At 24.3% G+C, this 13,350-nt stretch overlaps 2 protein-coding genes across 2 annotated transcripts in view; both read left to right on the forward strand.

Annotated features, from left to right (window-relative positions):
• Positions 1-5,565, forward strand: part of wkd (whacked) — a 53,031-nt gene extending 47,466 nt beyond the window's left edge. The window contains exon 10 of the mRNA XM_067277242.1: positions 4,311-5,565. Coding sequence (XP_067133343.1) covers positions 4,311-4,454 — 144 coding nt within the window. The 3' untranslated portion in view covers positions 4,455-5,565. The remainder of the gene's footprint in view (positions 1-4,310) is intronic.
• A 4,440-nt stretch (positions 5,566-10,005) lies between these two features.
• LOC136980983 (unconventional myosin-XVIIIa-like) overlaps positions 10,006-13,350 on the forward strand; it is a 116,959-nt gene continuing 113,614 nt past the window's right edge. The window contains exon 1 of the mRNA XM_067277183.1: positions 10,006-10,139. The gene's annotated coding sequence lies outside the window, so the exon portion shown is untranslated. The remainder of the gene's footprint in view (positions 10,140-13,350) is intronic.

A 13,350-nucleotide genomic window follows, 5' to 3' on the forward strand; every position in this document is an offset into this window, starting at 1 on the left:
AAGTAATTAAAGAATTTATACATATACGCAATTCAAAATATAATATAACACACAAATTTAAGAAGCCATGGTTTGATTTGGATTGTTATAAACAAAAAGGGCAGAAGAACAAAGCTCTAATACAATTCAGGAAAAGTTATTCAAATGAATCTCTTAAGTTTTATAAACAACAGAAAACATCGTATTTTAATCTATTAAAAGTTAAAAAATCAAATTTTTATAAAAATCTACAACAGCAAATGTTAGTTAATAAAAATAATCAACTTTTTTGGTCTACAATTCGAAATTTGAGGAAAATGCATACTGAACAACAACCAGACATAGATGTTTCAATATGGTCTCATTACTTCAATAGATTTGTGGTTATTGAAAATTTACCAATCAATTGCCAAACAATTCAGACGAATGATTTTCTTGATTCAATATTTACTTACAATGAATTGGAATACTCAATTGAAAAATTAAAATTAAAATCATCGCCTAGACTGGATTTAATTACTAATAAATTTATAAAACTTTTACCTTCGTCAGGAAAACAGTTACTCCTTGATTTATTTAACTTTTTTTATGATTCGTTAACCTACCTGCCATCACAGAATTCTGTTAAGTTACTCATGATTTATAAACAAGGAAATAGACTAGCACCAGAGAATTATCAACCCATTGCACTTTTATTATCTATAAGAAAATGTTTTACATCCATATTAGCAATACATTTTCAAAAATGGACTATAAACCAAAAATTAAATTCGAATCATCAGTATGCTTTTGTCAGATCTAAAGGAACTGAATTGGCCATATTTCTGCTAACTTCTTTAATCCAATTTTACTTAAACGAAAAAGCGAAGAAAAATTTTCATAGCATTTATCAATATTGCCAAGACCTTCAATTCTGTAAATGTTCCTGCTCTGGTTAATAAATTAAAAATATTAGGGGCTGGTAATAAATTTGCAGATACTATGATGAATTTTTTTTTTCTTCATATAAAATCATGGTAATGAATTATATCCTGAAGTAACTATAAATCAAGGAATTTTACAAGGTGAACCACTTTCACCATATATGTTCAACTTTTACATTAATGATACTGATAAGCTGTTTTTAGATGATTCAGAAGGTATTTGTATACAAGGTAGAACATTTCATTATATTTCATATGCTGATGATCTGGTTTTTTGGCCCCAACCAAAATAACTCTACAACGTAAGCTTACAAAACTTAACGACTACTTGAATTTTATATTCCTATGGATTAATATTACTAAATCAAAAATAATAATTTTCAGAAATAACATAAAATTAGCAAACCAAGAGAAATTTTTCTTTTTAAATGGCCAACCTGTAGAATTATTTAATAATATAAAATACTTAGGTACGATCTTTAACTGGAATGGCAAATTCCATATGCATCTGAAATATCTCAATATAAAAATTAATCAATTAATTAATAATACTCTCTATTTGGGTGCAAAGTTGAAAATCTTGAACCTAACACTTCATATGAGAATGTTTAACTTATTAATAATGCCAGTGTTTTTATGCCAGTCTGATTTGGGCCATTGATCTATTATATATTTACCTAAACTATTTAAACTTGAATACACAGTTCCAGGATATGCTATTCACTCAGAAACTAATAGATGTTAACTTTTCCTTTTCTTCATGAAAAGATTAATTAAATTTTATTATCATCTACTAAACACTAAAGATGATAATATTAAAGTCTTATATCATATTATGACTACTCAAATGAAAGGATAATGTCAATAAATCAACATGGTACTATAAATTTAACAAAGTATTACAATCATTTGGAGTATCCAGTATACTATTTGATAATTTGATGGATAACTGGAAAAATGCTTACACAATGATGATGGAGTCAGCTATTTTGCATTCAATAACTAATGACAGAAATGCTATACTCAATTTATCATATTGTCCTTGGTATCTGCATATTTTAAACTTTCCCACACAGTCGAATATTATTGCTACAAACTCAACTTTAAACTTTACAACAAACTTTAAATGTACTTTAATTCAACTGAGACTTAATCAATTCTCTTTAATTATAAATAATACATTTATTGACTTTTCAAGAAACTGTTATTGATGTAATTGTAATGATTTCTCTGCTCTTCATCTATTCAGAGACTGTACTGCTTTAAAAAATAAAAAAAATTTCAAACTTTAGATATAATTTTATAAATGATGATTTAAATTATAGAACTGTTTTAAGTAGTTTATCAAAAACGAATATGTATAAAATTAACAATTTTTTTTACTCAAATTTTGTCAATGAATTGTCACTGTTATTTGATTTGATTAATTTCGAATTATTTAATTGTTAATTCTAATGCTATTGGATTTATGTTAATATTTATTGATTTAAAAACTCCCCCTGTAACAAGGTTTCCTTATTACGAATAAAGATTATTAATTGATAAAAAAAATTTTTTTAAAATAATTTTAGAATACACTTATTCTAAAATTATACTTACTCTAAAATCAATTAAGTGTTTTTTTTTTTAAAATAAACTAAGCATTTATCTATTTGTTACTAAAATTCAGTTTTCTGTAATAACCAAATAAAGGCTTTGCATTTCAAAAGTGAAATTATATTTGGAATATTAATTTTAATAATAATATTGCTTAGTATTACCAAGGTTATTTTTAAATAAAATTTTAAAGAATTACATAAGATGAATTTTTTAGCTATTTTAAGTTATCTGCAAATTACTTTGCAAGTTTTCAATTCAAGAAATCTGTTTATTATGTATTCATTGGTGAAAGTTTTTTATCTTATCATAAATGACCATGATTTCTGATGTTTTAAAAATATTTAAGTGCGAGGGACTTCAGATGTTTTTAAGTTTGTTGGTTTGTGTTTACATCTTTATTTTCAATTTTTATTAAACATATTTTTCTTAACTTTTATTTAGAAGCTTTTAATTGTTTTTAAATAAACTGTAAAACATTTGAATATTTCATGGCATTACACTCATTTTTATTAGTTTCAACATTATTTTTATTAAATTCTCTTATCAAGAGATATTTGTAGAAATTTAATTTTGGGATATTATAAAATTGTATAAGAAAATGTAGATTCATAAATATTTTAAAAGTAAATTTCTTAAACTTTATAGTGATTATTAATGACTAATACATAGAAACATTGTCATTGTTTTTCAAGTATTCAAGTTATTGTTCATTTAGTACATAATGGATCTTTTAGGTCACGATGTTTTAGACTTCTGCCTCCGTTTATACAATTTACAATTTTGTACCTTCCATTTAAAATGTGCTTTATGAAAATTGATCATTTTTAATGTATAAAACCTACCATTCTTTATAATTTAGTGAAAAATTTTTCAATTTTTACTTGTTATAAAAAAGTAATAAATTCAAATTTTCATATTTTATGTATAAGGATCAATAAAAATAATATAATACTAATAGTAAGAATTTAATGAAGTATAATTTGAAATTTGATCCTGACATTGAACTGTTTATACTTATTATACAATAGCATTTTCAATAAAATTTTAATATAATGAATTTGTTTAATGTAATTTCATTATGTTAGCATTTTGCTGTTTTGTTGTTTGATTTTTCTGTATTTTTTTTTTGTTGTTTGATTTTGAATTTCATGGATTAGATGTAGTAATAGCATATCTAATCCATAAAATTAACTAATTTTGTTCTAAACAAAATTTTTGAATTACTTGCAAAAATTTTTACTGATTTATGAAATAAGGCTTTTATTGTATTAATCTTTGATAAACTTTTTAAAACTATTGTATTTATTCATGTAATATAATATAATACAATTTAAACAATTTTGCTGAAGTTGCTAAAATAAAATTTCTTGATTCTCTATTATATTTGTTTCTTGAAAGAAATAATGATGCAATTGAAGGTATAGAATGGTGTGTGTGTATGTATAAATTTTACTGTGGTCATAAACATATTTTATTGGATCTTACAGTTAAATTTGTAAGATTTAATTGCCTTAACAAGTTTGATTTGATTTAATACTCCACTTTTCAGAATAATTAATGTATATATAATATTAAATATTTAAATCTTGAAACATGATTGAGAAATATTTTTGAATCTTCACACTTTAGTCTTCTAACAGAAGATAAATTCAGTGTTATCTTAAATCAGTTTATAACTTAATTAATTTACCAAAATTAGTTTTAAAATAATCTCAAAAAAGTTCTAATTTTTATATTTAACTGTTTGAATGTTTTTATGATAAATTTTAAAACTTTTTTGTTAATAAAAATTTAATTGAATTCTTTTAGGGTTTAAAGTTAAATATTTCTGAAGGTGATATGGAAAAAGAGCATCAAAAACAAGTCGTAAAACGGAGAACATTGAGAGAACAACAACAGATAATTCAAGAACAACGAACCAAGAATTCAGCTGGGAAAGAAAAGATTTCCTGATGACCTAACTAACATGATGTTGCCATAGAAAATTATGTATAAATATTTTGAATTTTTAGCATTTCTGATAAAAAAAAAAAAAAAAAATGGATATGCCTATATTGTTTTATAGTATGGTTTAGAGAAACCAAATCATATTATTAATGTATCTACTTCAAAAGCAATACTGTCCAAATATTTTGCTAACTTAGAGAAAATTGTAGAATTTTATAATGAGTAGAGCAAAAAAGCACTAATATATATATATATTCTTAAATCTTATACACAAAACAACTTATACTCAAAACACAATACAACAAATGAATAATTGCATATAGAGTTATTAACAATTTGAAATTTTCTGATATAAAAAGGAATTTTATGATGGATGTTTGTGTTATTCCACAAGTTAATATTTCATTTCATGAACTGAAATCAAATTTTGAGAAATGAGTGAAAAAATTTGAAAAATTTTCATATAAGCATTGAGTAATAAATAGCCAAAATAAATTCAAAAAACAACTGTATTTCTGATTGGTGGAATTAATGTTCTGCTTTTAAAGGTACCAAAATTTCTTATAAAATACATGTAATTAACATTGCAATTATAAATCTGTGAAAATTATTTATTAAAAATTAATATTTATTACAAAATTTATTTTCTTAAAAGTTCATAAATGTCATTTTCAAAATTTTTAAACACATTAAATTTGAGGGAACAAAGCAACTACTGTATTAATGAAGTGTTCTTATGTTTTTTTTGTGATTTTGATTTTTATATTTCAAGTATTTTTTATTACCAAAAATAAGATTGTATATATCATATGTAGATTTTACAAAGTGCAGCTGAATGTTCATTGTATAAAGTATATATGTTCATGATAAAACTTTCAATGAACATATTCATTCTGTTACTTATTGAGCCATAATGTTTATGGTAAGAAAGTTTATTTGGATTATGATAAGAATTGACATATCCTGATAAAAGTTATGGTAAATTTATATGCCAATAATATTTGTAATATATTTTTATCTGTCAAATGTTTCAAATTAAGTTGTACATTTAAATTATGTACTTTTCTACATTATTATAAAGCCTATGTGGGTCCAGAATAAACTGTATTTATTTTCATTTTAATTTCTTATGAATTTGTAATTAAATTTCTTAAAAGAAATTTATTATATAAAAATTAATGAAAGTAATTCAGTACTGCAGGGCATCCAAAAGAGAACTGTGACCAGCTATGAAAAGTGTTGTGTATTTAAGGAAAACAGATCAAAGAACATGCATTTTTCAGTAATCATCAGCAAAATATGTTTTTCTCACATTACGAAAGCACAAGGTGTTAGTCATGCAGATAGAACTTTTGAAGGAAATCTTTCCTAATAATGAACGGAGGAGATGAACCAATTTGGTTTCCATCATAACTCTCTTGACATAATTCCACAAGAAAAAGTCCAATGGTATTATATGATTTATTAAACACTTGTTACCTGTTACCAGATTTTGAAAAATTAAAAGGCCACATAAATACAGTAAGAATTGTCACTCAAGCTGTTACATAACATCTGGAGAGAGATTAAATATTGATCAATATATTAAATATTGATACTGTGAGAGTAATGAATGATGCACACATTGCAATTTCTTAAAGATGAGATATCCTGAGTTTGCTCACTAATTAGGACAACTGTGTGGTTGTATCTATTTTTCTAAAATAAATGAGCTAGACACCAACCAAATGCTGAAATTTTATCAGGCTAGATATGGCTAATTAGTAATTAGCCATATCTAGCCTGATAGAATTTCAGCATTTGGTTGGTGTCTAGCTTATAATATATCGGGTCTAGCAATGTTGTTCATAAAATAAATGAATTTTTCTAGTCAGTTTTTCCCTCCTCTGCCACCTGTACTTTTCCATAATAAGTTATATTTTCTAAAATCAGTGACAAGGAAAATATTACTCTAACTGGAAGTTTGCAAATTACTATATTTTCAAAGCAATTTAGAGTTTTATATTTTGTAAAACTAATTTATCTAAAATCTATTATATATCTATTATATATAATTCAGTGAATATTGCATTCATAATGTTTAATTCATGTTATATATGAATTTACAGTTTTATTTTTCACATTTTTGAAATCTTATAATAAAATAGATAAATTTTATTACACAAAAATGAAAATAATTTTTAAATTCAACTATGTTTACATTTTAAATAATTTCATTACAAAAACAAATTCACCATAATCATATATACATAGATATAAAATTATGGTGGTGTTTTCATTTAAAGTATTACTAAGATTTTTTTTTTATTATACTTTTTCTCAGAAATATATTTAATACTTTAGCCATTAATTTATACATCTTACTATCAATGTAATTGTAAAGTATTATTGAATATTTATTAAATATCATTTATTTTCCATAAAAGTTAATAAATGATTGTACATATTTCTTTATCATTAGAAATTTTAAATTTTTATATTAAAAAAATTATTGGTAAATTAAACATTTCAATTCTTCAGATTATTTATCTGAAGAATTTAATGTTATCTGACCGCTAAAATTATTTAATTTGTAGTATGCTTGTAGTTCTGTAATTTCAGTTCCAAACAGGGCCGGATTTACCAATCCAGGGGCCCTGGGCCCATGGATTCGGTGGGGCTCCCCTTTAAGAGTAGGCAAATTTGATTATTTAGAAAATTTACACAAAATACTGTACTTTCAACTAGATTTCATCAAGGAAGTAGTGAATTTCATTTAAAAATAAGGTTATTGTAAACATACATATATTTTATTGTGTAAAACTAATTATTTTAATTTAATTGAAAAATACCCATGTAAAATTTTTTTCTCGAAATTTTTCGATGTTTCATAGGTTTTTTCCCGGGTTTGGTTTTCTTTGTCTGTGGCCCTCATGATTAGGCCACACTAGGCTGTCGCAGTAATAGGAAAAAAAATTATGTTTAAGCATAGTTTTGTGGAGGGGCCCTGGGCACCGGCCCCAAATGTCCCTATGTAAATCCAGCCCTGGTTCCAAATATAATAAATCTAAACCCCCAAAAAAGAAAAAATGAAGACTAATCATATTTCAGATATTTTAATATTGTAGAAAAATTTACTTTTGATTGATTTAAAAATTATGTATTATATAGACCTATGAGAGATACTTCAGTCATATATATGTATACTTAAAATTAACACTGTTAATCTATAGTTAGTTTTTAATATTTGTCATTTTAAATACACTAATAAATTTAAGGAAAAAATTTTTAGATTAATGGTAAAAATTTAACTCTGTTAAGGACATCCATAGAAATTATTTTAAGGGAATTTATTCCGAAGTGAAATAAACATTTATTACAAATTAAAATTATTTGATTTATTATGGTTTAATATATAGAAAACGTCAATTTAAAAAAAAAAAAAAAAAAAATAGAAATATTTAAAAATTCATTTCCATTCATATGTGGATATTTATATTGAATTATCTCCGTTTTGATCAGAATAGATTTGAGGATATTCATTTTTACATCTACATAAAAATATTTCTAAATAATTATTTTACTATTAATTTAATAATTGCAATAAGTATAATGCTGTGTGTGTCTTATACATAACATATTCTGCCATCATCCTGAATATTATTTTCAAGTAATTTTAGGTTTATGTAATTATCATAATTTAAATATATAATATGAATAAATGACTAATACAATAATAACGGCTATATGATGAAAATTGAATTTCCGGACTAAGCTTTTTTTGAACAGGAGATAGATAATTAAAAAGAATGTTGTTTAGGATGGTTTTGTAACAATTTCAAAGCTTGACAAGTTTACTTGTGTCGCAGACTAATGTATGTGCGGAAATTGCGTTAAAGACTAAAAAAAATCGCTTTTATTTTACAGTAGTAATGCTGCTAACGTATAATACAGTATGTAAATTATTCATTACACAATACAAATACACGATTTCACTGATTGCAACATACAATGAGGATGATTCTGATTGGCGCCTTAAGAATTCTGCGTGATTATAAAATGAGAGAGCTTAATATGTAAACTACTTTCCACACAGACAGGTTAATAAAGCGTTACGAGGTTGCATCGTAACGTTGCATTTAATGAAGAACTCTTGGTTCTTATCGAACATATAATATAAATTTACATGCTGTGTTTGAAACGTTGATAGAAATCACCCGTAAACAAATTAGATACATAAATATCATTCATTATCGATAATTTATTATTTTAGCACCGTATTTTCGGCTTTACTTAATTTCGTTATGAACTAACAAGCCACAATGCGAATTTTCATCGCTCAAATTTTCTTATTACATTCGTTACAGTGTCAATTGTTTTCTAGGATATTCGGCTGAGAAGTGAATTATGTGCTAATTAAATACTATTATTTTTTCCGCTGTATTGGAAATTACGGGCAGTTTAACTTTTTATAAATTATTTATAAAAAAATATACCTTTTTTCATTTTTGACTCCAAAATCAAAGCCTATTTTAATAAAATATTATAGTTATAAAATAAACTTTGTGCTGCTTTTATGATTAAAACTTAACGCTTTTATTATCATTAACGGATAACAATTGAAACGTTAAAATGAATACATAAATCATATAAACTAGACAATTAAACTAATACTTCTACATATTTAACCTTTTAAAATTTTTATAATTAGCGATTAGCTGCAGAAAATTTTCTAAGCTTTTACGAAAAATCAAACGTTTTCCTTGTCAACTTGATTTTTTAAAGAATTTTGTAAAAAAATCACGTAGTTTTTTTGATTAGATTTTTATAATGAATACTGTATAAAGGACCGAGGAAAACTCAAACGACTTCAGTATTTTAAGTATTCAATTTTTCAGCCATTTAATAGAGTTACAAAAGCATTCCTTCAAGAAATCTATAGTTATGCGTTAAGTTTTACATTATCTTTCTCTAGATTAAAATTATAGTAAATCTTTGTAAATAAAAAGTTATATAAAATTGTCTTTTTTTTTTTTTTTTTTTACTTAAATTAAGCAAATATTTATAATAATTTCTTCTCGTTTTGTCTGTGTTCATTTAAAATATTAAGAAACGCTTCCCGAAAGGAAAAATGGAGTCGACTCTCACCGAAAATCGAACCCAGACTCAAGATAAAATTATATTTTCTCGCTGACACCTGGTGAGAAAATAATTCTATTATCTATACAGTATAAGTTAAAATATAGTAAAGTTGAAATATCTCGTACAATAAATTTACTTTCTTTGGTGATTAATTAATAATAAATATCTGATTGAAAACATTCATTTTTTTTCCTAATTGAATGAATTAAACAATTCATAAGAATTCAACTAATTAATTTTGAACACATTCGCTTTCAATGAAGAAAATAAAAGATTACAATAAATAATAATTTACACCCGAGATAAAAATTATCCTAATAAAAATTTAAACAAAAAAGTAATTCTAGCGGAACAAACTTCGCAAAAAAAAAAAAAAAAAAAAAAAAATCAAATTCACACAGGAGTGGCGAGCATGCGCACGAAGTTCGATCACATCACCATTAACTCCAGAGGGCGCCATGTAATCGGTGGTAGACGAACATGGAAATGACGTTTACGGATTTTTAATAATTAAAACTATGTAAAACTTTGTTTATTTTCGGTGACCGGATGTTTAAAGTCTATCAAAAGGTAAGGCCGGCTTCGTATAAACTCTAATCGCTAACGAAAACGGGGAAAAAAATTGTAAGATAAGAAAACTTCATTGATTTTTTTTTAAATGTATAAAATGTTGTTAATATATTAATTGGAAATTTTAAAGTAGTAAAAGGTGACACGGATGTAATTATATGCCCGTGAGGTCGGGTTAATTTGTTCGATAGTTATTGGTGCGTATCGCGGTTTTCGTAGCATTTAACGATTAGAAGGGGAGCATCAGAATCCATCCCTCCACATTGGTAATTTTGTTATCACTCTTCATTTATTTTATCAACAACTTTCATCTTGATACGCTGACCATCGTTAGGGTGTGATCGGTTTACAGGAAGATGATATTGTCTGCATTTCCGTTCTTTTTACTCGTCACATAAACCCACATATAATTTATAGGTATTTTAAACCTTTTAAATGTTCGCTTGGACACGACCTCATTTATTTAAATAATAATTAAATTGAATATATTTATTTCTATTTATTTAATTTCAAATATATATATATATATATCGTAAAATTGTGTAGAAGTGTATATTGTTTACGACATATAAACCCATGTATAATAATTTACATGTATACATTTTAAACCTTTCAAGTGTTGTTCATTTATACATGGTGTTGTTTATTTAAATAATAATCAAGTTAAATATTTCAAATATATATTTTAAAATCGTGTAGAAGGATAAGATGTGAACTCTGAATGAGAAGTCCTCCACTCCCCTGTATGAGCAAAAATGTCAAAGGAATTGTACTGTACCTGTATGTGCAACCCTTTAGGAGATATTCACCTTTGGCTCTTATGAGTATGATCTATGGCCTGGTCCCGACCGGATCCTTTGGAGGTGTAATTGTAAGGTACCTATAGGAGTGTATATTGTTTACATCACATAAACCTACATATAATAATGTTTAAAAAGTTTAAATTGTATATAAATTGTTTGTTTGTAGTTTATACATGATATTGTTTATTTAAATAAGAAAAAAATTAAATATATATATATTTTCCTACTTACTTGTTATTCAAATATCTTTTAAAATCATACAGAAGTTTATATTGCTTACATGTTAATGTAATTTAAGATTATATCTGGATGTATACTCTGACTGGTACTTGAATTATAAATGATTGATTGATCAGCTATTCAATATAATATGTTAAAGTTCATATATAAAAACTTTCACATTTGGATGTTTGCCATTATCTATTTCATTTTGTTATATGGTGGAATTCTGACTTAGCAGATTTATTTAATTTTTTTAGATATTTAAAATTTTTTTGGAAAATAAAAGTCAGAATAAAATAGAAAATCATTTAGTAATATCATAAAATTATTTTTGAATATTTATGTTTTATAATTGTGAACTGTGCTTTGAAAAATTGGTTGAATTATTTAAATTAAAATCAATTGCAGTTTTTAAAGCCAAATGAACTGCCGAATTATTGTGCTATAATATAGCTATGAAATTAATTAAATACTAAATAATTTGTCTACAGTTAATCAGGTTTTTGAGTTGATGTTTATACATAACTGTAAGTTTTATTTCACAATCATAATTAATCTTGTAATTTTTATTTATCAATGATAATTTTAAAACAGTCAGCTTTTCTGGAATTGTTTTATATTTAGAATATAGTTCAGGCTTTGGTTTTTATTATTTGTAGATATGCATATAAGTTATATGTATAGTACAGTATACAATATATATTATGTCAGATGAAATTCAATCTAACAAAAATTTATGTAGATTATGAGTCTGTTTAAAACTTTCTTCATATTTGGAATGTTTAATTGATTATTAAATATTTGTGTTTAACAGAAGAAATTACAATAATTCATGTTGTTGTTGGTAATTAGTTTCTTAGGTTAGTTTTTAAAACATTTATGATGTTAAAAACCAATTCTTTTTCATTGAAATAAAAAAAAAACTTATTATTTAAATTTTTATACTTTTAAAAAAAGAATGAGATGGCATTTAATATTTTGAACATGTAAAAATAGATATGAAATAAATGTCTAACTTTTTATTTTAAAGGTTATGCAATTTTTATTGAGATTAGGATAAAATCAAATTTTTTGTTTTTAGCATATTTTTGCCAAAAAACCGTAGCATTTTTTATGAATAAATTTCATTAAATTGTATTGTTTAATATTTTAAAGTTTTTATTTTAAACAAAATTGCTGACCTTTTCTGTTATTTGTTTGGTAATTTTAATTAAATATGTCTAGACATTTTATTTGTTATGAATATTATATTTTTTTTTTGTTATTATTTTGATCTTCTTTCAGATTATTAATATTTTAATTTTTTGTAATTTATTTATCTTCTTGCAATATTCTTGTAATTTATTGTAATTTGTAGTATATTCTAATATGATACCAGATATCAAGTTTTTACATGATTATCATCAAAAGGCTATAAATAAAATTTTATTGCCTTTAATAAGTTCAAAACACAAATGTTTTTCTTTTGGAGTAATGTATTAGAGATAAGAAATTTAGCAATAAAAGTCTCTGATGTATTATTAAAATCTCTTGTAATGATCAATTGTTTCTGAAGATGATTTATATTGAAGATATTAAAGTAATTATCATATTTAAAGAATAAGAAACTGTGACTTCTTTATAAAGTTGCTTTATTTTTATTTTTATTATTACACAGTTTGTGTTTTTGCTTTAATATATTACTAAGAAATTTTTAATAGTATTATACTTCTTACAGAAAATGATATTGATCATATGTGCTTATATAAATCTGGCAGCCTTTCAAAATAAATTTATTTCAATAAAATAATAATAAAAATACATAAAACTACAATGCAGGAATGAAAAGGAAGTAAGAATATAATGCTTAAGAAAGGATTCTTTAGTTTTCATTAAAAATTACATTTTATTTGATTAAGCATATTAGATTTAAGCAGACTACAAACTGAAAGTAGTCCACTTACAGTTTTACGTGATAATGCTGAGATATGTTCATTTTGAGTTTATATTAGATTAAAATCTATTCTCATTTTCTGTTAGACAATGAATTCTTACTCATATTTTCTAAGAAGTTTGTCTAAGTTACATACAATAATATATATAGTGATAAAGAAGTTCAAGAGGTGTTTAGTGCTGTGAAGATGTTTTATAATGAAACATTCTTATAACCATAATTACTTACTAATGATCTTCTTTCCTTAGTTTAT

This window comes from Centruroides vittatus, unplaced genomic scaffold, assembly GCF_030686945.1.
Source record: "Centruroides vittatus isolate TY-2023 unplaced genomic scaffold, ASM3068694v2 contig_738, whole genome shotgun sequence".
Lineage (NCBI taxonomy): Eukaryota > Metazoa > Arthropoda > Arachnida > Scorpiones > Buthidae > Centruroides > Centruroides vittatus.